Below are 25,395 nucleotides of genomic sequence, written 5' to 3'. Positions count from 1 at the left end.
CCCAAAGTACTTGTTATTTATTTCCATTCAAAAGATGTGTATCACTCATTTTAACTTTAATTATAGACATGTTTTTATATATATTTTTTATAAATGACAACAATCACATAACCCATAGAGAGATCGCACTGTCAGAGAGTTTGAGAATATTTGCACATAAAACATAAAATTTTACACATAAAAACATGATATTAGAGTTTTAAAATCAAACATTTTAAAAGAGATCAATACATCACGGTTGTTTAAACCAATAAGCTTTAAGCTGTGTCGTCAGCAAGTCGTTTCCCATCATGCTTTTGGTCAGCGCAGTCGGTGGAGAGCACCTGCGCTCGACTGCAGAATCAGATGAGTCCGCCTCGCCCTCGCGAGAGGTTTTTGACACACGTCGGCATGACATCAGAGCAAGGCGGCCCACCCTCGGACATAATTCCAACCGGCATGCATCTCGCGGTGATCACCGGTGATCGGTTCTGTGCAGAATTTACTCATCTCAAACAAGCCTGTTGTGTTCGACTCAATCCCGTTACACAAACCATTCTCCCCTATAAAAATAATGAACTGATACTTATATGACATCATTAACAGGAAGTGACATCATAGACATCTTCTGAACAATGTGAGCAGACACAGGCAAGTTACCATTTTATTTAATAATTGTAACTCAATTATGTTTTGAAATTGTGCTTGTAAAGCTTAACGATTCAATTAAAGATAGAAAACTATTACTAGTTAAAATTATCTTTATTTCAACATTATTCATGATTTCTTAATATTATGCATGCCATGTGCTCTCCATTTATTCACTAGATTTAGAGCAGTGGCCAATTTGTGCAAAAAAATCACAACCCCGTCACACCTACATTTTTATTTTTTTTAAAGTTTATGAAAAATTAATTTAAAGTTTGTTGAACTCTGTCTGAAATGTTCAGAGCAATCATAAGAATCGTGATTTTAGTTCATATTCTGAAGCCTTTGATAAAAAAATGAGGTTGCTTTCACAAAAAGTGCCCATTTCAGGCTTTAGTACAGTAAAAGTGTGAGATTTCATGTAACTTATGTTTGGAATAAACTGAATTACTGTGAGGGACATCTGATTAATAGAAAAATGTTGATTTTATCACAAATACACTTTATAATAATATTCAGAGAGCTCCCATAGTGTCCATGACTTAAAATAATGACAAATAATAATGACAATAACAATAATAATAATAATAATAATAATAGGGATTTGAGGCCTGAGTTTCTGGAATTTAAATATGTCATGATTGTTGTGCGGTGTTCAGAAAAGTAATTTTGGTAAAAAAAAATCTAAAAATAAGTCCAAAAGCCTGTGCACATGGCGAATGTTTAAGTTGCCGCACTACTGCTGTGACCATGGTGAGACCTGCCTCCAACAATGCCATTTTACTCAATCAGTGGTCAACCGAGACATCCACATCTGATAAGGAGAAGAAGGCGATAATAACTGTCAAAAAAGAACTGACCAAGACGGAGGAGGAAGTTGTTTATCAATTCCAGGATAAAATGGTCAAATTCAAGCAACATCTATTCAACATACGTTGGCAGTATAAGGCCTACAGGCAAGTTAGAGAGGATCTCAAGGACCATGGATGTTTAATTCATGTGGACTTCAGTGAAAACTATTTGTGCAAATATGCAAATGAAGTGCAGTCTGTCCATTTTGGGGGATCCCATCAGCAGGCAACCCTGCACACTGGTGTATTATATACAGCAGCACAGAATCCTATAGCATTCTGCTCCATTTCCCCTTCACGGAGACATGATCCACCAGCAATCTGGGCACACCTGGATCCAGTCCTGGATATGGTCCAGTCAAAGTTTCCCCAGGTGACTCGGCTCCACTTCTGATGGGCCGGCAACTCAGTACAGACAGAAGGGAAACTTTCTTCTTCTTTCCACTGAGCCCTTCAAAAGAGGCTTTGAGGCCAATCATGGCAAAGGGGCACCAGATGGTGTTGGGGGGACCCTGAAGCGGTCAGCTGACAGGCTAGTGTGTTTAGGAGAGGACATCCCTGATGCAGAGGCGCTCTTTAACAAGCTTAAGCTCCAGGAATCAGTTGTGGAGCTGTTCTTTGTCAGTGAGAACAGTGTGGAGGAAAAGGTGAAGGAAATGCTGTTGGTAAGTGTAATTTTATCGTGGTAATTTTGTCTTTAATTTCAACTAAGTATTACAAAAATGTGTCAAAAAACTACACTCACCTGAAAAACAAACAAACAATAGGAAATCTGATGAAACATTGAAAATTAATTTAATACAAACTTAAGAAAACACCACAGAAAACCGGATAATAGGAATTCCACAATTACCTGGGAAAAAAAAATAAGTATAATGCTCACCTGAGAAAATACATGAACAACAAATGATTTTTATTTTTTACTTTTTGAAACAATATTATATGGGTGCAGTTCCACAAATTACAGATGGGACACACTGCAGGACAATGACGGAAAGCTCATCCACTGTTAGAACCTGTTAACACTGGTGTTCCACCCTGTTATACTCCATTCCATCCTGTTCATCCTGTTAGTCATTTTATATAATAATTTGACAGCAACATTACATTTTTGGCATACTTTTGTCTTATTTTATGAGGTGAGGAGGACTAACAGCATATATATGTTTTTGAACAAAAAATTTGTATTATTTACCACCCTATTGGCAAAAATGGCCACAAAAAGGACCTATTCTTAATAATGAAGACATATTATATTCATCAATAATTGTTTTGTTATTGTTTTGAAAATAAAAAAATAATAAGATGGCATAAGTGACATATACTATCCAAGAAAAGCTCATTTTTGTTTAACATTTACATTATTAACATGTTGTGATGACTATGTTTATGTCCCTAACAGGGTGGAATATTTTCATGGCCAGTGTCTGGACAATAATTATTATTTTTTTGAGTCGCCGAGCTTGACCAATATGTATCCTAATAGTTAAACGTCACTATTTTGGTAGAATGCAAAAAACATAAAAATCATGTACCTTTTTTTCCAACACTTATGAAGCCAAAATGTTACTGCATACCAGGAATGACCCATGAATGAACTCTGCTTAATGAAGTCATACAACCTTTTAAACATTGTTTGTACCATATTTGTTCGTATCATATTTAATACAAAGGTTATCTGGTAAAATAGTTGGATTTCTATGCATTTCTGTGATTGTAGACAATGCAGCGTCTGAACAGGACTTTTATTTTGGAGCGGCGGCATGACGTCATAAGACTGCGCCGCGATCCTGCATCTGTTGTGATTCTGCTGAAGAAAGGTTTGTTTTAAGAATTTAACCTGTTTTAATCGACAGAAACAGTACAATGATTAATAGTTGTGTGTTTTGTTTTAAACAAGCGATGTGAGTTTATTTACTATTTAATGTAACATTGTGATTCTTTATCTAACTGTAATGAAGGATATTTGTGTGAGTAAAGCTCATCCACTGATGAGAAACAGTAAACCTGCGTCTCATTTCTCTCTCTATATAATAAATCAGTTTATCATGAACACGAGTTCAGTCTCTGGAGAGTCATGATGGAGAAACTGAACTTTTCAACTCCGAGTCAATTGAATCAAACACTTTGAGAAATGATTCAGTGAATCACGACTCGTGCTGCTCAAACAGTGAACATGAACGAGAACAACAAACACTAACAAACCAACTAAACATGTTTTCATCAGTCATAAATGCCTAAATATGAAGTTTATTAATTTGCAGCGTTAGTTTTTAGAGATTTTGTCTAACCAGGTCATTTAAGACCATTAACTCTGTTAATTATTCTCTTAAAGATGGCGTTTAAAACAGAGGAGAAGAGTGAAGATATAAAGATGGAGTTTATTAAAGATGAGACTGAAGACATGAAGATGGAGATTAAAAAAGAGGAGGAGAGTGAAGATATAAAGATTGAGTTTATTAAGGATGAGACTGAAGACATGAAGATAATTATTAAAGAGGAGTCTGAAGACATGAAGATTGATGAAACATTCAGAGTGAAACATGAAGATATTGAGGAACAAACAGGTTGGTTTCTATTCTCACAGCTGAACTCAGTCATTTGATCCTTATAAAAATGTTCAGCTCTACAGATATAGGCTAGAGAATATACAGAAGTATAATTTTACGGTTCATTCACTTCTTCAAGTGCACTTACTTGAGTTAGGGTTTGATTACTTGTAATTCAGCATTATTAACTCATTACAATAGTGAGTAAATGTAGTAATGTGTAACTATATCACTTTAAATTCAGTGTTTCCATTAAGGGTGCGTTCACACTTGTAGTTTGGTTCGTTTGGTTCATTTGGTCCGGACCAAAGAAGAAAAAAAACATTTAGTCCTGGTCCGATTAGCATTCAGATTAGCAATTTTATCACCGAACCAAAAGATACCGAACCTAAAGGCATAGGGATACATTCACAACGTGATTGGTCGGATTTTATGATACATTGCCTATTTTGAGACGGAACTTACCGAACATCCAAAACAGTGCTGTGTGCTGAGGTTAATGCGCTCGTTCTGTGTGTATATCATTCATAATATATCATTCGAACCACACCAGAGTTCGTTCTTTTCAGCGGTCTCGGCCCGCTTGTTTGGTGCGCACCAGGGTTCGGATGGCAGCGTTCACATATGTTCAAATGAACCTCACTAACTGAGCAACCGCACCAGGGTTTGTTTTAATCGAACCAAACGTGAACGCACACTAAATCTGATCCTGCAAAACCGCGGGTACAAATATACAAATATACCCGCGCAAGTTGCAGAAAATGTTAGTAAATCAGTAAGCAGCTACCTAATTCAGTAACTTGCTAACTAATAATTTTGATGCGATATAAGGTAAGTAAGAGATTCATTGTGCAGTGTAGCCAGCTTCATTGATGATTACAGGAGTTTACACAACAGTGCAGAACTTGGAGTTTGAAAATTATATAGATTGACATGATGATAACCAGCATTGGACGGGACAGAAATAACTAATAGACCTGCCACATATTCAATTACGTGTTATGGGTTTCTTTGTTGTTCATCGACTTTGTCTTTGACTTAAACAAAACATTAAAATAGTTCCAATATTTTTTGCTTTACTAGTAACGAGAACAGTTAGTCATAATGTATGATTAAGAGCTCATATTAAAAACTGATTTTATAGTTAAGTCATGGCAATAAACTATGGAAGTGTCTGCTGCTAAATAAAAAATAAAAAAGGTAATTGCAACTTTTTATCTCAAAATTCTAAAAAAAAATCTGAGCTTTCATAATTATGTATAATATATAAACTCGCAATTGTGTTATTAAGTCAAAATTATAAATTGCATAACTGTGAGATAAACTCGCAATTGACCCTTCACCGGGAGTTTGATTGACACGCGATCTAACCAATCAGAACGCAGAATCCGCCATTTTGTCCGACAAAGCAGTCACGAGTTAGAAGATTAACTTTGGTGGAGTTAAACTTGAAAAATTGTGTATATTGACATCTCTGCAATGTATTTTTCACTGTGTGTGGCGTGACAGCGCCACGGCTTGTCGGACAAAGCAACAGCAACTAAGGGGGGCGGGTCTTTGTGAAGGGTCAATTGCGAGGAAAACAGTCAGAATAGTGAGATACAAAAAAGGTAATTGCAACTTTTTTTTTAATTCTGTGGCTGAAACAAGCTTCCATAGTTATAATGTATGATTAAGAGCTCATATTAAAAACTGATTTTATAGTCAGGGCAATAAATCATGGCAATAAACTGTACGCCTTTTAAAGACTTAGAGAGCAATATATTACTTATAGAGTGTGATCCTTGTCTTTTATTCCTGCCATAGTAAAATTTAAAATGTCCAGGAAAATGATCGCTGAAAAAGAGTGGGAACCCTGAAATGGTTATCGTGCCACCAGCTAGCAGCAATAAGTGTGGCACATAGTCAAGCCTTTAAAATGATCATTTTATAGTTACAGTATTTTCTGGAACATAAGTGCATCTGCAAATCAGCTCCATAGCAGATTCTAAGCAATCAAGAGCTTAGAGAGGTACATTTAACCCTTATAGGGTCTTTGGGGTCTTTTTACTTTTTAGTCTTTGTCCAAATGACATGAAACTTTGTACAGGGATTAATACTTTCTAGATCTACAAAAAAAAAAAAAAAAATGGAGTGATATCTTGTTTTTATATTAGTGTAGAAAAAAAAGTCACACTCAGGGTACAAAATGTAATTTTGTAACAAAATAATTTTTTTTTTTTTTTAAATAAACATAATTTTACTCTGTTTATTAATGTATTTACTTCATATTTTGGAAGATTTATCAGATCTTTTACATTTATATAAATAAATCCTTTTTTTTAGTAGGTTTTTATTCAAAAACAGCTTTTTATGTACAATTCACTTTATAAATTTCTAAATTTCATTCATGGGGATAACATGGATAATTTGACATGGTTTAGTGTAAGATTTTTGCTCATCTTTTGGAAAGTGCAGTTTTAAAAGTAAAAAATTATGCAGAGCTCTGCACAAATGTTGAAAAAAGTAATGAACAGAGTAAAATTACATTTGTTTTTTTTGTTTTTTTTTTAAAGACAATTATTTTGTTACAAAATTACATTTTGTTGCCTGGGGTCTGTGGAGACCCCAAAGATCCTGAGTGTACTTCCCAAATGAAGACTGTGTGGGATTACAAATTTGTTCTATGTTATATCTAGGTTCCAATGTAATAGTATATGAACTGAAAACTTTATGTATATTGTGGCAAGGCAGGCAGACCAGGTGTCTGAGACACTAACCTTTTGTCTCATGCATTTCCTGACCATGTGGCATGACCAGCTCAAGATACAGCTGTGCTTTTGTCTCTATGATAATGTAAAGGTATAGGTGATACTGCCAGACTGATTGGATTAGCACCTATGCATTTGAATGACACAGTTATGCTGATTAGATCGTGGCTGGGAAATGTAGGGAATGGGCTGATTCCTGTATTGCATTTGCATGCTTTGTTTAGATTGTCCACACCTCTACTCTATGTATCCCTCCCCCTTGAATGTATATGAACTACCAAGTCACTGCCTTAGTTAGATTTTGGATGACCACAGCGACGCACAGCGTGTTTCTCAATAAAGAGTAACTTCTGCTTCAAGAGATCCCAAAGTCTCCTGGTCTATGCTTCTGAGATTTCCAACAGTTTTGGTGCCGTGACCCGGATAGAGCTTCTCACCTCAATCCAGATTGGAACTTCAAGCACAACAAAGATCTGATCCAAAGGAAGATCCAGGCTGAATTTTCCTGTTCACCCAAGGGTTGGTGAGTGATACTCTATCCAAAAGAACCATTAAGACCAGTACTAATGTGTTATCCTCTGCGCCGTCAGAGAAGAGTTAACAGACAGCTGTAGGGTTTGGTTAACTAAGTTATCCTCTAAAAATGTTCTTTTAGAGATGAAGTTTATCCTCTGTTCAGGCAGGGAAGATTAGCATCACGTGCTAATATTGGTTTATCCTCTGTGAAGTTAGGGAAGTTTTATCCTCTGCTTTATAAGGGAAGGTTGTTTATCCTCTGTTTAGGCAGGGAAGATTGGCATCACGTGCTAATATTGGGTTCCCATTCAGTCGGTCACGTTCGACGTACGTCGGACAGACCAACGAATAGGAATCTCGCTAGAGAGGCCAATCTACTTCGAGTGTAACTAAACGAGCCAATGCACATTGGCATGCAATCATATGCATCAGCTGCTTGCCTCGCAGCGCGGGTATATAATGAGCAGCAGGTGCGTTGCATCTTCAGCTTTTCGCTTCGGAGCCAAACTTCTGCAACAGTGTGAAGAAAGCTACTGAAAGCACGAGTGTTGAAAAACGAGTCAGCTCTTCGAGACGTCTCTTTGTTGCGGTGCAGGCGGACAGCGCAGCAGCGGGGCCGATTTTCTCCTTTGTTTTTCCTTTTGCCTTTTTATTTTGAGCAAAAAAGCTGTAGTCAGCGTGAAGGCCGTTCTCACGGCTGGTGAAACGGTGCGCCTAGAGCGCTAAAAAGCTGTTGTTACAGCTGGTAAGAGAGCGCCTTCAAGGAGAGTGCACACGACAGGCTGCACATTTCCCTGTCTGTGTTGCAGCGGCTATTCCCCTGCGTGCTTCAGCACCTAGAAGAGTCAGTCCTTGAAAGAGCTTACACAAGTAGTTTGCGTCTTTTTAAAGATGTCGTTCTACTTGTGTGTTTCTGGATGCGGTCGTTACCTGGCGCCTCGGGATGGTCACCAACGCTGTATCGCGTGCTTGGGCTTAAGGCACGCTGAGGCGGCGTTTGTGGACGAGTCATGTACCCATTGTGGGAAGATGACCGTCGCGGAGTTGCGGTCGAGACTCCAGTTCCTGCAAAGGGGCGGAGTCCCGGTCCCATGCCTTGTTCCAATCCTCCCCAGAGGGTTGCTTCGGGCAGCGGGTCCGGTGACTTGAGGATTACGGTGAGCGCGCTTCCTTCGGGGAACCAACCCCCTAGGAACCCTCGCCCCTCTTGCACTCCGCAGCCAGTAGAGCTGCCGGGGGAACGCGGTGGACCACCCCAGAGGTGTGTACCATCCGTATCCTTCGGAGCTCCCCAAGACGACCGGATGTCGATCGGTGCATCGGAGGGTGAGCCTGACGCTTCTGGGGATGACGAGTCGGTGCAGCTGCCTCCTTCGGGAGTGACAACTGTGCCCGATTCAGACCCCAGAGATGGCTATGCTTTCCCGGGCCGCCAACAGGGTCGGGCTCGTGTGGAATCCTCCACCATGTCCCGAGCCCTCGAGGTTGGACGATTGGTTTCTCGGGGTGGCAAGGGCTGGTTCTCAGCCCCCCCACCCCAGTACCTTTCTTCCCGGAGGTGCACGAAGAGCTCACTGGCACGTGGACGGCACTCTTTACTGCCCGAAACCGTGTCGGTGGGTCCTCCTCCCTCACCACCCTTGATGGCGGAGCGGCTAAGGGTTATACGCGCATACCCCCTGTGGAACGGGCCGTTGCTATGCAACTGTGCCCTAACTCCACCCTTCCCGGGCCTGTAAGTACTCGTCGGACCTTACCGGCAAGGCTTATCAGGCCTGTGGGGAAGCCGCTTCTGCCCTACACGCTATGGCGTTGTTGCAGGTCCATCAGGCCAAGGCACTGAAGGACCTGCACGAGGGTGGTCATGATCCGCAAGTTCTGCAAGAACTTCGTGCCGCGACGGACCTTGCGCTTCGTGCGACGAAGGTTACGGCGCGGTCAGTGGGTTGTGCGATGTCCACCATGGTGGTCCAGGAACGCCATCTCTGGCTGTGTCTCGCGGACATGAGGGATACCGACAAGGTCAGGTTTCTTAATTCCCCCGTGTCCCAGACCGGCCTCTTCGGCGACGCGGTCGAGAACTTTGCCCAACAGTTCTCGGCTGTACAAAAGCAGTCTGAGGCCATTAGTCACATCTTGCCTAGGCGGTCAGCTGCTGCACCTCCACCGCCGGCGGCACCTCAGACTGCCCGTCGCCGAGGGCGCCCCCCTGCAGCCGCCCCCGCTCCCACGCCCAGCAGCAGCAGCAGCCTCCATCCAAGCGGCTTCGTGGAGCCGGTCGCGGGCGGGGTGCCCAGCCCGTCCCGCCACCCCTAAGAAGAAGGGTGGCAAGGCCAAGTCCAAGCGGCCCTAGGACGGGCGACCCGGAGATGGATGGGACTGCTCTTCAGGAGGTGGTGACCGCACCGCTCCTTCCCCCGGAGGAGGGCCGGGTGGAGAATCCTTTGTTTGTTCCGCCGCTGGCTCAACGGCCAGCGGTACCCAAATTTTCAATGGAAGAGCAGTTTCCTCTATCTCCGGGTCCGAAGAGGGCTCGGAGAGCAGTGGGAGGGCAAGAACCTCACCACTCTCATCCACCTCTTCTGTCGCCAGCGGACAGCAGCGAGCAGCAGGTAGGCAAAACCTCGACTGCTCCCTCTGTCCACCCGTGGAAGCAGGTAAGTGTTGCACAGCACACTGTGACCCCGCTTCGGGCCGCCTCACACAGAGAGCCTCCCGGGCCGCGTCCCTGCGTTCCACCTCGCTGCCCCGCGGCGGGTACGCCGGTGGTCCCCTTGGTGCCGCTTGTGCGGTCTCTGGGAGCCTGGCTAGCGCTCCCCAGTCCGTCTCGCTGGCTCCTTCGGACCATCAGGCTCGGCTATGCGATTCAGTTCGCCCGGTGCCCCCCAAGTTCAGGGGCATCCTCTTCACTACAGTGAAAGATGCCGATGCCCCTGTTCTGCGTGCGGAGATCGCAGTCCTACTGGCGAAGGACGCGATAGAGCCGGTCCCCCCAGCCGATTTGAGGTCGGGGTTCTACAGCCCCTACTTCATTGTACCCAAGAAAAGCGGCGGGTTATGACCGATCTTGGACCTGCGAGTTTTGAATCGGAGCCCCCACAAGCTACCGTTCAAAATGCTCACACAGAAACGCATTTTCGAATGCATCCGTCCCCAAGATTGGTTTGCAGCGATCGACCTGAAGGACGCGTACTTCCATGTTTCGATTCTTCCGCGACACAGGCCATTCCTGAGATTCGCGTTCGAAGGTCGAGCATATCAGTACAGAGTCCTACCCTTCGGGCTGGCCCTGTCTCCCCGCGTCTTCACGAAAGTCGTGCAGGGAGCCCTTGTTCCCATGAGAGAACAGGGTGTTCGCATTCTCAACTACCTAGACGACTGGCTCATTCTGGCACAGTCTCGGGATCAGTTGTGCGAACACAGGGACTTGGTGCTCAGTCACCTCAGCCAGTTGGGGCTTCGGGTCAACTGGGAAAAGAGCAAACTCGCCCCAGTGCAGAGGATCTCTTTTCTCGGTATGGAGTTGGATTCGGTCGAACAGATAGCACGCCTCACAGAGGAACGTGCTCGGTCGGTGTTGAACTGCCTGAATACGTTCAACGGCAGGACAGCGGTCCCACTGAAATTCTTTCAGAGGCTCCTGGGGCATATGGCGGCTGCAGCGGCTGTAACACCGCTCGGTCTGCTTCATATGAGACCGCTTCAGCACTGGCTTCACGGCCGAGTCCCGAGATGTAGCCATCCAATCAGTAACTGATGTGCCCCTAGATTCAGTGAAGGTGTGTAGCGTCTGGACCAATCAGCCACACAATTATTCATTGTATTTAATGAATTACCCATAAACTCACTCCCACTATGAAAGATCTCTGAACTCATCCCCCTAAAACTGCAACCAGCATCCCAAGTGTAGCTAGCACACAGGCACAACTAGGTGTCCTGTTAGGGTTATATGGTACTTTTATGATCCAGAAGAATGCTGTAGAGACTAGTGACTCATTCTTCCTGAGAAGGACAAATAAACTCTCTTAATCCTATGTATTCTCTATATAACCACTTGGGAAATGTATAAACATGTATCCAATTTTCCCATCTCATGACTTTCCTTTTATAGGCTTTATTCTATGTATTAATTCTCTCTTTTGAACTATTTTGGTATTAATGTTCCATAGTTGCAAATGTTTAGATAACTGAGATCACATTGGCAACATGTTTGGTATCTACGGACTCCAACTTTAATTTCCTATTTGGTAATTCATGTTACATGTTACTAACTCTGTGACATGTTAGTATTATAGGAATCTAGAAGGTTATTCTCTCATTCATCCAATCCAGTGTCTTATGCTAATATCATGCTACAGAACAAAGACTCGTAAAACTTCCCTCTGAAAGGGAAACTCCTTATTGGCTCAGACACCTCAAGAGGGTGTGACATCTTCACCCCTTATTATTCACTGATCACAAGATAGAACCTCTCTTCCTGCTCTTCCTCCTCTTCTTTTTTTTTTTTTTACTGACAAATGCTGACGTCAAGATGACGCTTTAAGAAGCTAGAAGCTTCTAAGGAACCCCAAGCTTGTGCCAGGCCTCGGCCTAGACCTTCCATTCACCAAAGATCCTCTGAATCCAACTGGTTCTCTTTCATCAAGACAATATCAGCAAAGATTCAACGGGAGCCTCCTGTTTAGTCTAGTTAATAAAGTCTTGTTCATGTCACACGTAAAGTTGTCCGTGTTTTGTGCTCATATACGGGAGTCCCTATTCATGTCGGTCCTGACTACAGGCTTTTAGTAGAATAAGATTGTTATTTCCCATAACCTGGAAATGAACATTTCTTAGAATTAATAAACAATCAACACTGTGTGTTCATTGAACAACAGGTTAATTGATTGTAATATTAACTAGTTATGATTAATTATTCATATTTATTTTGAGCTAATTTGCTACAGGTGTGTGGTGCTAGGAGAAGATCTCAGGGAATTGAGGGAATTGACAGTGTTCCTCCAAATTCTTCTGTTGTCCAAGTACAAACTGTTGCCAAGGCGCTAAGACCTAAAGATGTAGAGAGACTATCCCAGAGCTTACCCTCAGCACGCACAAATTTTCCTGAATTTAGAAGTGCATTGATAAGCAAAATGCGTCTCTATGACATGTCGTTGACAGAAGTCACACAGCTGATGTCACAAATTCTAAATGAAACTGAATTCAACAGTTTTGAGTCTGGTGTTACTTCTGAACTACAACATGTCAGTAAAGGCGATTTGAGAGAAGGTGTTTTGAAAATTATAAAGAATATCATGGGACCCAAAATAGACTGGTCCAGAATCACTAACTGTGTGCAAAGGAAAGAAGAACCTGTGAGTGAATACACTGAAAGGTTTTGTCAGTCAGCTGTGACTTACAGTGGAATAGTTGATGATTCTGAATGTGTGCTAGATGACAAGGGACCCTTAGTCCGCATCTTGTCAGATGGCCTTTTAGTCGAGTACAGAAAAGTCTTGCCATTCCTAGATCTAACTTGGTCTAACAAAACCATCAGAACTAACCTAGACAGCTTAGCTACATGGGAAAGAGATGCTGATATTAAGGCAAAAGTGAGAGTAGCAGCAGCTACATTTAGCACAACAAATCAAGACAATAGATGGCATAGAAAAGAAGGCAAATGCTACTACTGTGAAAAAGCAGGTCACTGGGAGAAAGAGTGTAGGAAGAAGTTGCAAGATAGTAAAAGAAACAATATGCATAACTCTGCTCCTTCTCAGCCTGCCTACAACCCTGAAGTAGTCCCGCCAAGTTACACTGAAACTTTAGGACAGCTCGCTCAGGCTCTTCTAAAAGCACAAAAAGAAAAGGAAAAAAACTAATTGTTGGGGCTGTGAGTAACTACCTTTCCCCTGTAATCCATCACAATGACCAAAGAATTTTGTGAAAGGTAGCATACAAGAGAAAGAGATTGACTTTTTGCTTGATACAGGTGCAGAAATTACAGTAATTCCTACAAAATTGGCTGAAGGTTTAAACATCCCGTACAAGAAAACTAAACTTTGTTTAACTGGTGTAATAGGTGAAGATTCTGTTTTGTATGAAACCCCGTCCATAGAGGTACAGTTAGGCCCAAAGACTCTGACTACGAAATTGCTATGTGCTCCATTAAATACAGGTGCAATTCTAGGCATGGATCTACTGAGACAAGTGCATCTAACTTTAGACCTGTCCTCAGAATCTGCTACCATAAAAATTTCCTCAGCACAAGTTCTACTAATAATGCGACCACTCCTGAGTATGCTTTCTTACAGAATCATCCAATTTGGGCTAAAGACAAGGATGATTGTGGGTTTTTGATAGGTGTAGAACCGGTCAAATTGACAGGAACTCCACCTCCTGTTACCAAACAATATCCGATCAATAAGGAAGCTATACAGGGAATCAAACCTATTGTAGAAAAATTGCTAAAGCAAGGAGTGCTAGTTAAGACTAACAGTCCCTGTAACTCACCCATATGGCCCATCAAGAAATCCAATGGGACATGGAGACTCACCATAGACTACAGAGTAGCCAATAAACATATTGATAAAATCACCCCCTAGTAGCAGATCCATCTACAATTTGTAATGGCCTACCATTAGATTGCAAGGTTTTTTCAGTAATTGATATGTCTAATGGATTCTTTTCTGTACCATTGCACTCTGACAGCCAGGCATGGTTAGCTTTCAGAGTTGACTATGAGCAATACCAGTGGACACGGTTACCACAGGGATTTCAGAATTCCCCAACTATATACCATCAGGCTGTCAGACGTGACTTGTGTGACCCAGAATGTCCAGTCAAACAGTCCACTATGATTCAATATGTTGATGATATTTTGATTGCCTCTACAGATCACAAGGTACATCAAACTGAATTGGCAGCATTGTTGGACTATTTGCAGAAAAGAGGACACAAATGCAGCTTTCACAAAGCTCAAATTGCTAAAAACCAAGTCACATTTCTGGGTCAAACAATTGGTGCAGGAAATAGATCCATTACACAGGATCGAGCTGCTTCAGTCAAAGCCATAACTCCACCTACTAACATTAAAACACTCCGATCATTTTTAGGAACAGCAGGTTACTGTAGACCTTGGATTGAAGTCTATGCCTCGATTGCTCAGCCACTCTATGACTTGTTGAAAGGCCAGGTTAAAGATTCTGATACTGTTTGTATGGAAGAAATTCATCTCAAAGCTTTCAATGATTTGAAGAGAGCACTATGTCAAGCACCAGCATTAGGAATTGCCCAATCTGATAGGCCCTTTGTGCTTTATGTCCATGAACACTTAGGCTTTATGACTGCATGTCTAATGCAAGATCATGGGGGCAGTTTACGCCCCATTCATTACTATTCTGGTAAACTTGACATAGTCGCTCAAGGGATGGGCCCATGTCTTAGAGCAGTGCAGGCAGTTCATCTAGCTCTTCAGGCTTCATTCAGGTCGACTTCCAGATCATTTTTCAGCTCAAGCTGCAGAACTAGTAGCCTTAACTAGAGCATGCACGGTAGCTTCAGGATCGGTAGCAAATATCTACACTGATTCCAGGTATTCTTTTGGGATAGCTCATGATTTTGGTGTCATTTGGCAGAGTAGACAGTTTCTAACTTCTGCTGGATCCCCATTAAGCATGCTGGATTAGTGAAAGATCTAATGTTTGCCATGAAACTTCCAAAAGAAATTAGCAGTGATCAAAGTGAAAGCACATCTCACAACTAATACTATGGAAGCTAAAGGTAATGCTCTTGCTGATGTAGCTGCTAAACAGGCTTGTTATTATGCAACAGTACAAGTGTGTTCAGGTAGTACAGCACAGAAGACAATTCTGCCTCCTGAATCAATAATTGATCTGTACAAAGACGTTCCTCTATATGAAGCATGGACATGGTTAGACAAAGGAGCCACAGCGGATTCATCTGGTTGCTGGACCAAAGGGGGAAAGTATGTTGCTCCCGAATCACTGCTGCCATATTTGGCTCAACAAATACACAATTTGGGTCACAGTGGTCCAGCAACGATGAATCACAGGTTCTCAAATCAATGGTGGAATCCAAAATTCAGAAATGTAGCTACCGAAACAGTCAAAAGATGTGTTACATGTCAGAAAAATAATGATGTGCCAGCAGCAACACATACCCCAGCTCCACCAGGACCATTTCGTCACCTGCAAGTTGATTACATATCGTTGCCTCCTTGTAAGGGAAAAACTGATGTTTTGGTAGTAATAGACAAGTTCTCAAGATGGATAGAAGCTTATCCAACAGGGCGTTCTACAGCTGCACATACTGCTAAATGTCTTGTCACTGATTTTATTCCCAGGTGGGGATTACCAGATTACATTGACTCAGATCAAGGTACACACTTTACAGGACAGGTAGTCAAGGAAGTGTCTAAAATGATGAAAATTAAGTGGAATCTTCACTGCCCCTACAGGCCACAAGCATCAGGACAGGTTGAGAGAGCTAACAGAACAATCAAAACCAGGCTAAGCAAAATGCATCAGGAAGGAGTACCATGGGTCGAGGCACTGCCAGCAGTACTGTGTAGCATGAGAGCGTCACCTAACAGATCAGTAGGCCTGAGCCCTCATGAGATTATTACAGGAGGCCCAATGCAGATGCCAGGTGTGATTGATCTTAGAAATGCTGATGTACACATTGCCTCAGATGCTCTGATCACTTACTGTGAAAACCTCACAAAGGTAGTACAGAGTGCCAGAGAGAGAGTTGAGTCTTGTTGGCAGACTCCACCAGAAGGTGGACACACAATCATCCCAGGTCAGTGGGTCATGATAAAGTCATTCAGAAACAAGCCGTTAGAGCCTAAGTGGCAAGGACCACATCAAGTGATGCTGATTACAGCTGCTGCAGTGTTGTGTCAGGGAAGGAAAACCTGGACTCATGTGTCACACTGTAAAGTTGTTCCCCCACCTACAGGGATAGGATAGGACACACAGACCAGTGAGGAGCCCAGGAAGGAACCGAATGCAATAGGCATCGGGGGTTAATCCTGCGGTGAAGAATACCTCATAGGCCTTCCCCCACTCACTAGTCCATCCTTACCTCACTGTTCTTTAGGTGTCACAGGAATTAAGAAATAGGGAAAGAAGGAACAACAATAGCAGACTTAGATTGAACAGAGGATACAACCCTAGTGTTTGCAGACTTTTACAACACATACTGCTCTGTTGTCTTTTGTTTTCTTTCTTACTCTGTGCAGATACCACTTGATAGCTGTCCTGAGACCCATACGCACCGACCTCCTGACCTGCGTATGAAGACAACTAGACCCACTACCGAGCCAACTGTCACGGAAGAAAAAAAAAAAAAAAAAAAAATACACAACGCAGAGAATCACATACGGGAACTTCAGTCATCCATCAACATGATCAAGATTGCCATACTAGTAATCATCATGGACATCGCACAAAGTGTAGACTCCAGAAACAACATATTCTTAGAGGTGATGAATATGTCAAGAAATGCCTTGTTTGCTGGAAAGAACGTTTGCATGCCACACCCACATTCAGTAGGAGCAGGAATTGCATGGGTGGCACACCCCATCTCCAACTGTGACTGATGTACCTTATTCGAAGTTCATACCAGTGGAATATACAACAAGAGTGCATGTCACAAGATCACAACTCCTCCAGCTTCTCCATGTTGCATTCCTGGATTACCATCCTGCAACCTAACTTCAGCTACTCCCATCATGACCGATCTACTCTTGCCAATTATTTTTCCTTGGTGCGTGGAAAATTATGTTCCAGCCTCGACTCCATTGGGTGAAATTCCTCGTGAACGTTGCAACCTTGTAGTCGAAAAGAGAACAGCATCCCATGTGGACATTACTCCATCAGCAGGGAGAGAGGAAAAGGACTTAGAAGGGTGTCTTAACCGGACACCATCTCTCCCAAAACTCTTTGCAATAAATCAGTGGTGTATGATTCCCCACCGACTGGCACCTTTTGGTTATGTGGAACTTCTGTCTACAACATCCTACCCAGCCGATTCAACGGCAGGTGCACCCTGGTTTATGTTCTACCAGCTATCAGAGAAAATACACATTCCACCCCAAGCTCTCCACATCTATATAATTCAGCTCCTACCACAAACAAAGAAGATGGCTGCATTCCAGGACTCACTTGTGCTCAAACATGGTGGTCAAGAACTCTTGGTGCATTAATCCCGTCTTATGGTGTCATGCAGGCCCTTGATCAAGTCAGAAGCTTATCGAATTCTGTACAGAAACTGGCCAACGATACGGCTTTGGCTCTAGGTAACATTACAGACACTCTCGCTTCGCACAAGATAATGATCTTACAGAACAGAGTGGCTTTGGATTACATTCTTGCAACGCAAGGGGAGCATGCGCCATTATCGGACCTGAGTGCTGCACCAGGTTAATGGATCCAACAGAGAACTTGAACAAAATCCAACAAGACATTCTTGATCTTTCAGCAAAATTACACCAGATGACTGAAGATAATTCTTCATGGTTCGGAAACCTGTTAGGTAAACCTTGGCTGTGGATCAAGGAAATAGCAATTCTGCTGTTGTTTTTCCTACTAGTTTACTATCTATGCGTCCACAGTATCAAGTGTTTCATTCAACAAATGACTCACACTCATCACGAAGAAATGACTGTTCCAACCAGAAAAGACTATTACCCGTAATAACTACAAGGGCCCTAGCTGCATGTTTGTTTCTGTGTCAACATGCCATTCATCACTAAAGACAATCAACACAGAGCAAGTGCTATGTGCCTGTAACAATCAAAGGTTACAAGAATGAAACTTTTAAGTGTCTAAATTTGTATTTTGTGAGAGTTATTAGAACTCTCAAAGGGGGAACTGTGGGATTACAAATTTGTTCTATGTTATATCTAGGTTCCAATGTAATAGTATATGAACTGAAAACTTTATGTATATTGTGGCAAGGCAGGCAGACCAGGTGTCTGAGACACTAACCTTTTGTCTCATGCATTTCCTGACCATGTGGCATGACCAGCTCAAGATACAGCTGTGCTTTTGTCTCTATGATAATGTAAAGGTATAGGTGATACTACCAGACTGATTGGATTAGCACCTATGCATTTGAATGACACAGTTATGCTGATTAGATCGTGGCTGGGAAATGTAGGGAATGGGCTGATTCCTGTATTGCATGCTTTGTTTAGATTGTCCACACCTCTACTCTATGTATCCCTCCCCCTTGAATGTATATGAACTACCAAGTCACTGCCTTAGTTAGATTTTGGATGACCACAGCGACGCACAGCGTGTTTCTCAATAAAGAGTAACTTCTGCTTCAAGAGATCCCAAAGTCTCCTGGTCTATGCTTCTGAGATTTCCAACAACTGCACAAGGGTTAAAGTAGCTAGACAGATTCTGCCAGTGTTGGTTCAGTGTAAACAATGATGTACATCTGAGTCCTTAAGATGGAGGGAAGTTAGCAAGGGAAGGGCTGATCAAACACACCTGCCCCTGAAGATCTTAGTTCACTGCTTCAGGTGTGTTTGATCAGAGCTGGAGCTGAACTCTGCTGGAAATGTAGATCCAAAGCCACTGGAAGGCAAGCCTGCAACCTTTAGCCAAAAAAGCATAACGGCTAATGCTAACGCTCCGCCCCAGCGGTACGCAGGGAAGAAGACCAGAGGCTGTTTTTTGAATGGATGTCAATGGATGAGAGGCTTCACTATGCTGATTAAACAGCTTTTGTGGGGAAATAGTTAATCATTTAATTAATTGACAGTCTGTTTGCTGATCTTCAGCATGTTTTACACTAAACAATACTTTAGAATAGATGTGCACGGCAGGCTGCAGCCTATGGCGTACCTACGGTGTGCGCGTGACACAGAAGTATAAATCAGTCTTAAGTCTTCAGGAATGCTTGAAAATTACAGGCAGGTGTATTTGTTTAGGGATGAAACTTTACTCTGCAAAAGAGTGGCCCTCTAGTACCAAAGCTGCCCATCCCTGATCCATAGGATACAAACATGTTGTGGGTTTTGATGCTTTAAATGTCTAAATTGTTTTGTCTATTTTTTTCCTAGACCTGATGGCACTGAGAGAGGCGAGTCATGGACTTAATGAAAGGGATGAAGAGAAAGAACATTATAATTTAATGAGTGAAGAAAAATCAACAAAGTTTTCCTTACAAAAAGGAGCTCAAAAGACAGGAACTAAAAGTTATTTCACCTGCCAACAGTGTGGAAAGAGTTTCAGTCGAAAAGGTAACCTTAAGGACCACATGAGAATTCACACTGGAGAAAAGCCTTACACCTGCACTTTGTGTGGGAATGGCTTCAAACGGGAGCAAAGCCTCAGGCAACACATGAGAATTCACACTGGAGAAAAGCCTTACACCTGCCAACAGTGTGGAAAGAGTTTCAGTCAAAAAGGACACCTTATAGTCCACATGAGAATTCACACTGGAGAGAGCCCATTCACCTGCAAACTGTGTGGAAAGAGTTTCATTAGAAATGTAAACCTTAAAGTCCACATGAGAGTTCACACTGGAGAAAAGCCTTACACCTGCCAACAGTGTGGAAAGAGTTTCATTAAAAAAGGAAACCTTAAAGACCACATGACAACTCACACTGGAGAAAAGCCTCAAGTTTTGATTCATTATTTTCTAATATCAAAATAAAATTGAACAGCTCAATATTGCAATAAATCGAGGTTGACACAACAGTTTACAAAGCTTACGCTACTATTACAAACTCAAAATTCCTATTTTTTGCATCATTTACAGTTGATCAAATCTATCAAACTGAGAAACCAGAATGAGCTTTTATCATTTACATAACTTGTATCTTTTTTTTTTTACTTTAAAAATTTTCACTTTTTATAGCGTTTTGTGTCTGCTGATACTGAATTGAATATGGAACCTGCTTACCTTATTGTTTTTGACTTGGTTAAATATGAACATTTTTCTTGGTATCGTTTGCAGGGAAGAGAAGATATTTTATCCCATTGAATGATAATTTGGTGTTTTCACTTCAGTTTTTTAGTATTCTGTTCACAATGTTGATCTGGTTACCATGAGAACAGTGTCACGCGCTGCTGCTTCAGCCATCATATGGTAGAAAATGTCAGAATAAATAAATGTGTTCAAAAACTGACAGATGTCGATCCATTTCTTTGTTGGTAGGGTGTAAATATTCACTTTCCCATATGGCCATGGAGGAGAATCGGATGGGCATTCAGTAGACAGACATCGACACACTGTATTTTTTTTTTTGTATTTATTTCAACAAATGACAACCAAAATCAAACCCATAGAACAGGGGTACTCAACAGGCGGCCCGCGGGCCGCATCCGGCCCGTCAGCATTAAATTTGTGGCCCGCATCATGCTACATATAAATGTATTTTTATTATAATTTGCGTCCAAAATTAGCGTGAATATTACTTCGTTTTTTTACACGTACATTAGGGTAGGCGTACAGTGCGCGTGACGCTGTAATCATGAGCAGAGAACGCGTATAGTGTACGCGCACAGCACAGTTTTTCTAACCGCAAAGAACAATATAAACTGAAGGCACTTTGCACGCGCGCATTGAATAGTTTTTGCACTAATTTAGTTTGTCCACAAGGTGTCAGCACTGAAACGGGCTGTTGTTTCAGTCTGAAAAGAAACGGAGAAGACAGAACAAGAGTAACAACAAACACAATAGCCGACCGTGTTGAAGAGCGCTCGTTTGAGGGGATTAAAAGATACCAGCAACTCTAATTTTAAACAAGTACAAAGACATTTTATTGTAACTATTTGAGCGAAAAAGACTACACAAGCATGAATCTCTCTAGTGCGCATGTGTCGAGCACTTTGTGTTCGTGAACGCCATCAAAGGCTCGAGACTGTGCGCGCAAGTAAAAAACAAAGTAACCTTATTTTTCCATGATGAAATGCAGTTGACATTCCTCAAACTTTGCAGTGTGTAAGTTGCTGAGCATCATGAAAAACAAACCTTTTATTCTTAATGTCAATGTGTTATAAACAGAAAGCAAGCAGCGCTCCCATTAAAGATCTGTTATCACATCGAGCTCACGGAGAATATCTTATTTATCATGTTTACAACGTTGGTTATAGTTAGGTAATTCATGAGATTGTGATTGAACATTAAAAAAAAAAAAAAAGATTTTTGGATTCTTACCAAATTAAAAGGTAATAATAATATAAATAATAAAACGTTTATTCTCTGAGTATAAATAGGTGCTATAAAAAGTGTTAAAAAGGTGCAATGGAGTATAAAAAGGCTATAAAAAAAAAAGTGCAATGTTTTCGTCTTACGGACAAACTCTTATCAGCCAGTGAACAACAGCCAGACCTTAAATTTCTTGTGAAAAGAAATGAAATAAGGATGAATAAGGAATGAATAAGGATTTCTTTTCATCAGTTCTTGTTTTTCTTTATGCATTTGTACATTAAGAATACAGCAAGACAAGCTATTAATCATTTTTTAAAATGCCATTTATCATGTTAAGTGACACTTTAAAAAGGACACCATACTATTAAGACTTAGCTAGATAATAAACTGCACTTTTAGTAAATAAACAGTAAAACTACAAATATTGTCTTAAGTAGGCCTAAAAAGTCTTACGATCCAAGTTATAACTTGTGGCCCTTCGCGTTTCATTTGGTTGAAATGCGGCCCTCTTGGCCTCTGAACTTGAGTACCCCTGCCATAGAAGCTTGTGAACAGTTTTTAAGTGGCTGTGTGCAAGTTATACTCATTCACAAGCCGAGTGAGAGTCATACTCGCAAATGTAATGTTAATTAAACTGCAAGAACCCTAGCCCTCGCACCCGGGCTAACCGCCACCCACTGGCCTTAGGAAAAGAGTGAATAGTGGGCGACATGCATGTAATCGAGTAAATACAGGAGAATTATGGCAAAGTCATTTCAAAGTGGCACACTTCCTGGTGCCAACAATTGGCATTTGACCATAAACGAATATTGTGATATAGATGTGTTCAGGCCAGAAATATTATCAAACGTGTGACGTTTGGAGCAGATCGGACATTGTATGCCTGAATTACAACAACTTCCTGTTTCATGGCGTTAATTGTATACATTAGCACTTAGAAAAAAGCTGCATGATTTAACGTGTCTCGCATGTTTGGTACTTCATGGCATATTGAAATGTGTTTCTGGTGGTGAATTAACATGTAAAGCATGCCATTTCCTGTTGCCAGCAGGTGGCGCTATGACTAACTGAATATTATCATAAAGAAGAAATGTCTTTAGGCCAGGACTGCGTTCCACTCCAGTTTTAGATACGCACTCACGAACTTCCCTAAACACTTCCCCTCGGGGGAATCCCTGTCGCCATTTTGATGTGCGTTCCACTTTGTGAAGTGGACGAGGGAAGTTTATACGGACAGACCCTTGCTTCCTCGATTTTGACCGAGGTTTCATGGTGAAACATCAAAGTTTGTCAGGCCGTCACGGACACACCCTTCAGAGAAAACTATATCTTCGCAAATTAAACTCACACCCCAAAAGTGCTTGAGTAGAAACCTAGACAAAATCTGCAAACTCTGCAGTCAGACCTGGCTCAGGGGAAGATCCTGAATAACACTGGTGAGCTCCTGGAAGTTGACAAAGTCGCCATTTTCAAGCATGGCAATGGATGTCACAAATGTAGCCACCGTCAAGACAGAATTGTAACCCAAGTTTTGCTACAGCCTTCCGAGCACATGAGACAGCCACGGCATGCCATGTTTCAAATATTTTTCTGAATGTCTTGAGTAAGACAGATTGCGCTGCTCAAGTTCCATACATACGTCACCAATGAGGCTAGCAGCTCTAGCCTCATTAGATGGCATTTCCATATCATTGTGGATCTCCCAACAATCCTTGCCACACTAGCTCACTTTTTCATTGTTTCGGATGGACCTCATCTTAAATGCAGGAAAGAACAGTAGCTTCTGTTCCAACATTCCAACCATTAGGCACTTTGTCACATCAATAAGACAATAAGACCCTTATTTCTCATCTGGGATCGTGTTGAACAATTCGAAGCTGCAGTGAAACTAATTTTGACCTTCAACTGTTTGGTGCCCATTGAAATCCACTATAAGGAGAATAATCCTGGAATGTTTTCATCAAAACCTTCATTTCTTTTCGACTGAAGAAAGAAAAACATGGACATCTTGGATGACATGGGGGTGAGTAAATTATCAGGAAAAGTTTATTTAAAAGTGGACTAATCCTTTAGATCTTTTCTCTAAATGTGTCGGGAAAGGTTTCAAAGCATCAAGAGTGTCGAAAACAGCACCATCTTGTGGAGGGTAAAATTTAGAGCAGCCAAACCTTAGTGCGCAATTCCGTTGTTTTATCCATTAAGCACAAATAAAAGCCTGACTATGGAAGCATATGAGTAGCAATATTCAATTTGTAATATGTAAAATGGCAATGCATTTCTGTATTTAAATTTACATTGAATGTGTCATGTCCATTGTAATTGAGATGGTCCTTTTTCCAAGCCCTGCTCAACAGCTTGAGTTTGTGTGCTGGTGAAGGGGTAGTCTCACAATGTTTATCCAGAAGATATACATTTTAATCAAAAGGTTTAAACACTGTTGAAGTCTTGGTAAGTCTTCTGGATGCTACATTTATTCTTTATTTCCCGCATACTGCATGTCTTCGGAAAATGCTAGGAAATTACCTACAAAGGAAAATGATTTTATTTAATAATTTATTTATTTTTTCAACATAAAATTAATGTTAGTAGGTATGTACATAGTCATATACATAATTTTGTTTGTTTATCTTGGTAACATAAATTTTAATTGTATGGGGGTTTGACTATGTACATGACAGAGTGCCTGAAAATGAAAGCTTTAAAAATATTGTTAAGGGTTTCCATGCTCTGGATAGCCAGCAACATGCACCTGGCCATTTCCTGATCGATGGTGGTATTTGTCTGTCTTTGTTCTTGTACCGCTGTCTGCTGCCCCTGACCCTGCACTTGAACTTGTGAACGTGGTGTTACATGACTCTGATGAAGAGCCTGTGTTAGCGCAGAGATGAGGCTCTGTGCTGCACTGACCACATCTGGGTACTCTCCCTGCTAAACACAAAGTTAACATTAGAATTTATGAAAGAAATAATGAGAAAACCTTAATATTGTGCATTCAGAAAAAACACTTCACTTTTTATGATGTTCTCATTGTATGGTAATACAAACAAAAATTCTCCACCAAGTCCACTCAAACCACAATGACAACATACATTTTGGCACATTTAGACATGCAGACATGCCACTGAAAGATCTACTTGTGGTAAGGTGATATTTCAGGGTTTTACATTCCATACATTTGCAAAAAAGGTCAAACCTATTATCAATTCATCATAATAGTGTACTGAGCATATATATAACCAATTTCACCACAAGGCTGCAACATAAACGTGGACAAAATGCATTTTGACGCACTGGAGTGACGTCAAATTCCCTCTTCGATTGATTGGCTAGAGGAGATGTCAATCTAGAACTAGTGGACCAATGGTGGCGCTTAAGCCCGGCCTAATTTACATGAAACTCGAACTGCAACATTTGGAAACGCAAGAGCAAAATGTAGAAAGAAGAGCAAAGAGAAAAACAGCACAAGCGCACAAAAGAGTAAAATATGAGCAGAAAATATAAGAGAGCAGTAGTAAAAGGAAGAAAAAGCAACTTTTAAGAACGCATAAACACAAGTTTAAGATTTGTTCAATATAATTTTTTATGTGTTTTAAGTTTTGATTTATGCTTATTTTTTAAATATGCTTTTGATTTTTCGAATTATGCTTATTATATTTTGATCTGTGACCATGTTCTTTGCCACTCCGATCATTTTGCATTATTTTTTTTAAGTTTGTGCTATATATTTTTACATGTGTTTTTACATTTTTGATTTATGCTTATTATTTTTTGATCCGTGACCGCAATACTATTGGCGGGAATCTGATCCCATACAGGACAGCAACACCCTTCACCACCTCAACTCCCTGCACCCGCATTTAATGTGGAGAGTTACTCAAGGTAGGGACTGATTTCTGAAATATTAGTGAATAGAAAGGCCCCATGTTT

At 41.4% G+C, this 25,395-nt stretch overlaps 1 protein-coding gene across 1 annotated transcript in view; it reads left to right on the top strand.

Moving 5' to 3' along the window:
- The first annotated feature begins 3,557 nt into the window (after window positions 1-3,557).
- Window positions 3,558-25,395, top strand: part of LOC125245596 (gastrula zinc finger protein XlCGF57.1-like) — a 37,681-nt gene continuing 15,843 nt past the window's right edge. Inside the window, exons 1-2 of the mRNA XM_048156272.1 lie at window positions 3,558-4,045; window positions 19,373-19,928. Coding sequence (XP_048012229.1) covers window positions 3,814-4,045; window positions 19,373-19,928 — 788 coding nt within the window. The 5' untranslated portion in view covers window positions 3,558-3,813. The remainder of the gene's footprint in view (window positions 4,046-19,372; window positions 19,929-25,395) is intronic.

Source organism: Megalobrama amblycephala, linkage group LG1 (assembly GCF_018812025.1).
Source record: "Megalobrama amblycephala isolate DHTTF-2021 linkage group LG1, ASM1881202v1, whole genome shotgun sequence".
Taxonomy (NCBI): Eukaryota; Metazoa; Chordata; class Actinopteri; order Cypriniformes; family Xenocyprididae; genus Megalobrama; species Megalobrama amblycephala.
The sequence above is the reverse complement of the archived record's forward strand: the minus strand, read 5'-3'. Positions and strand labels throughout refer to the sequence as shown.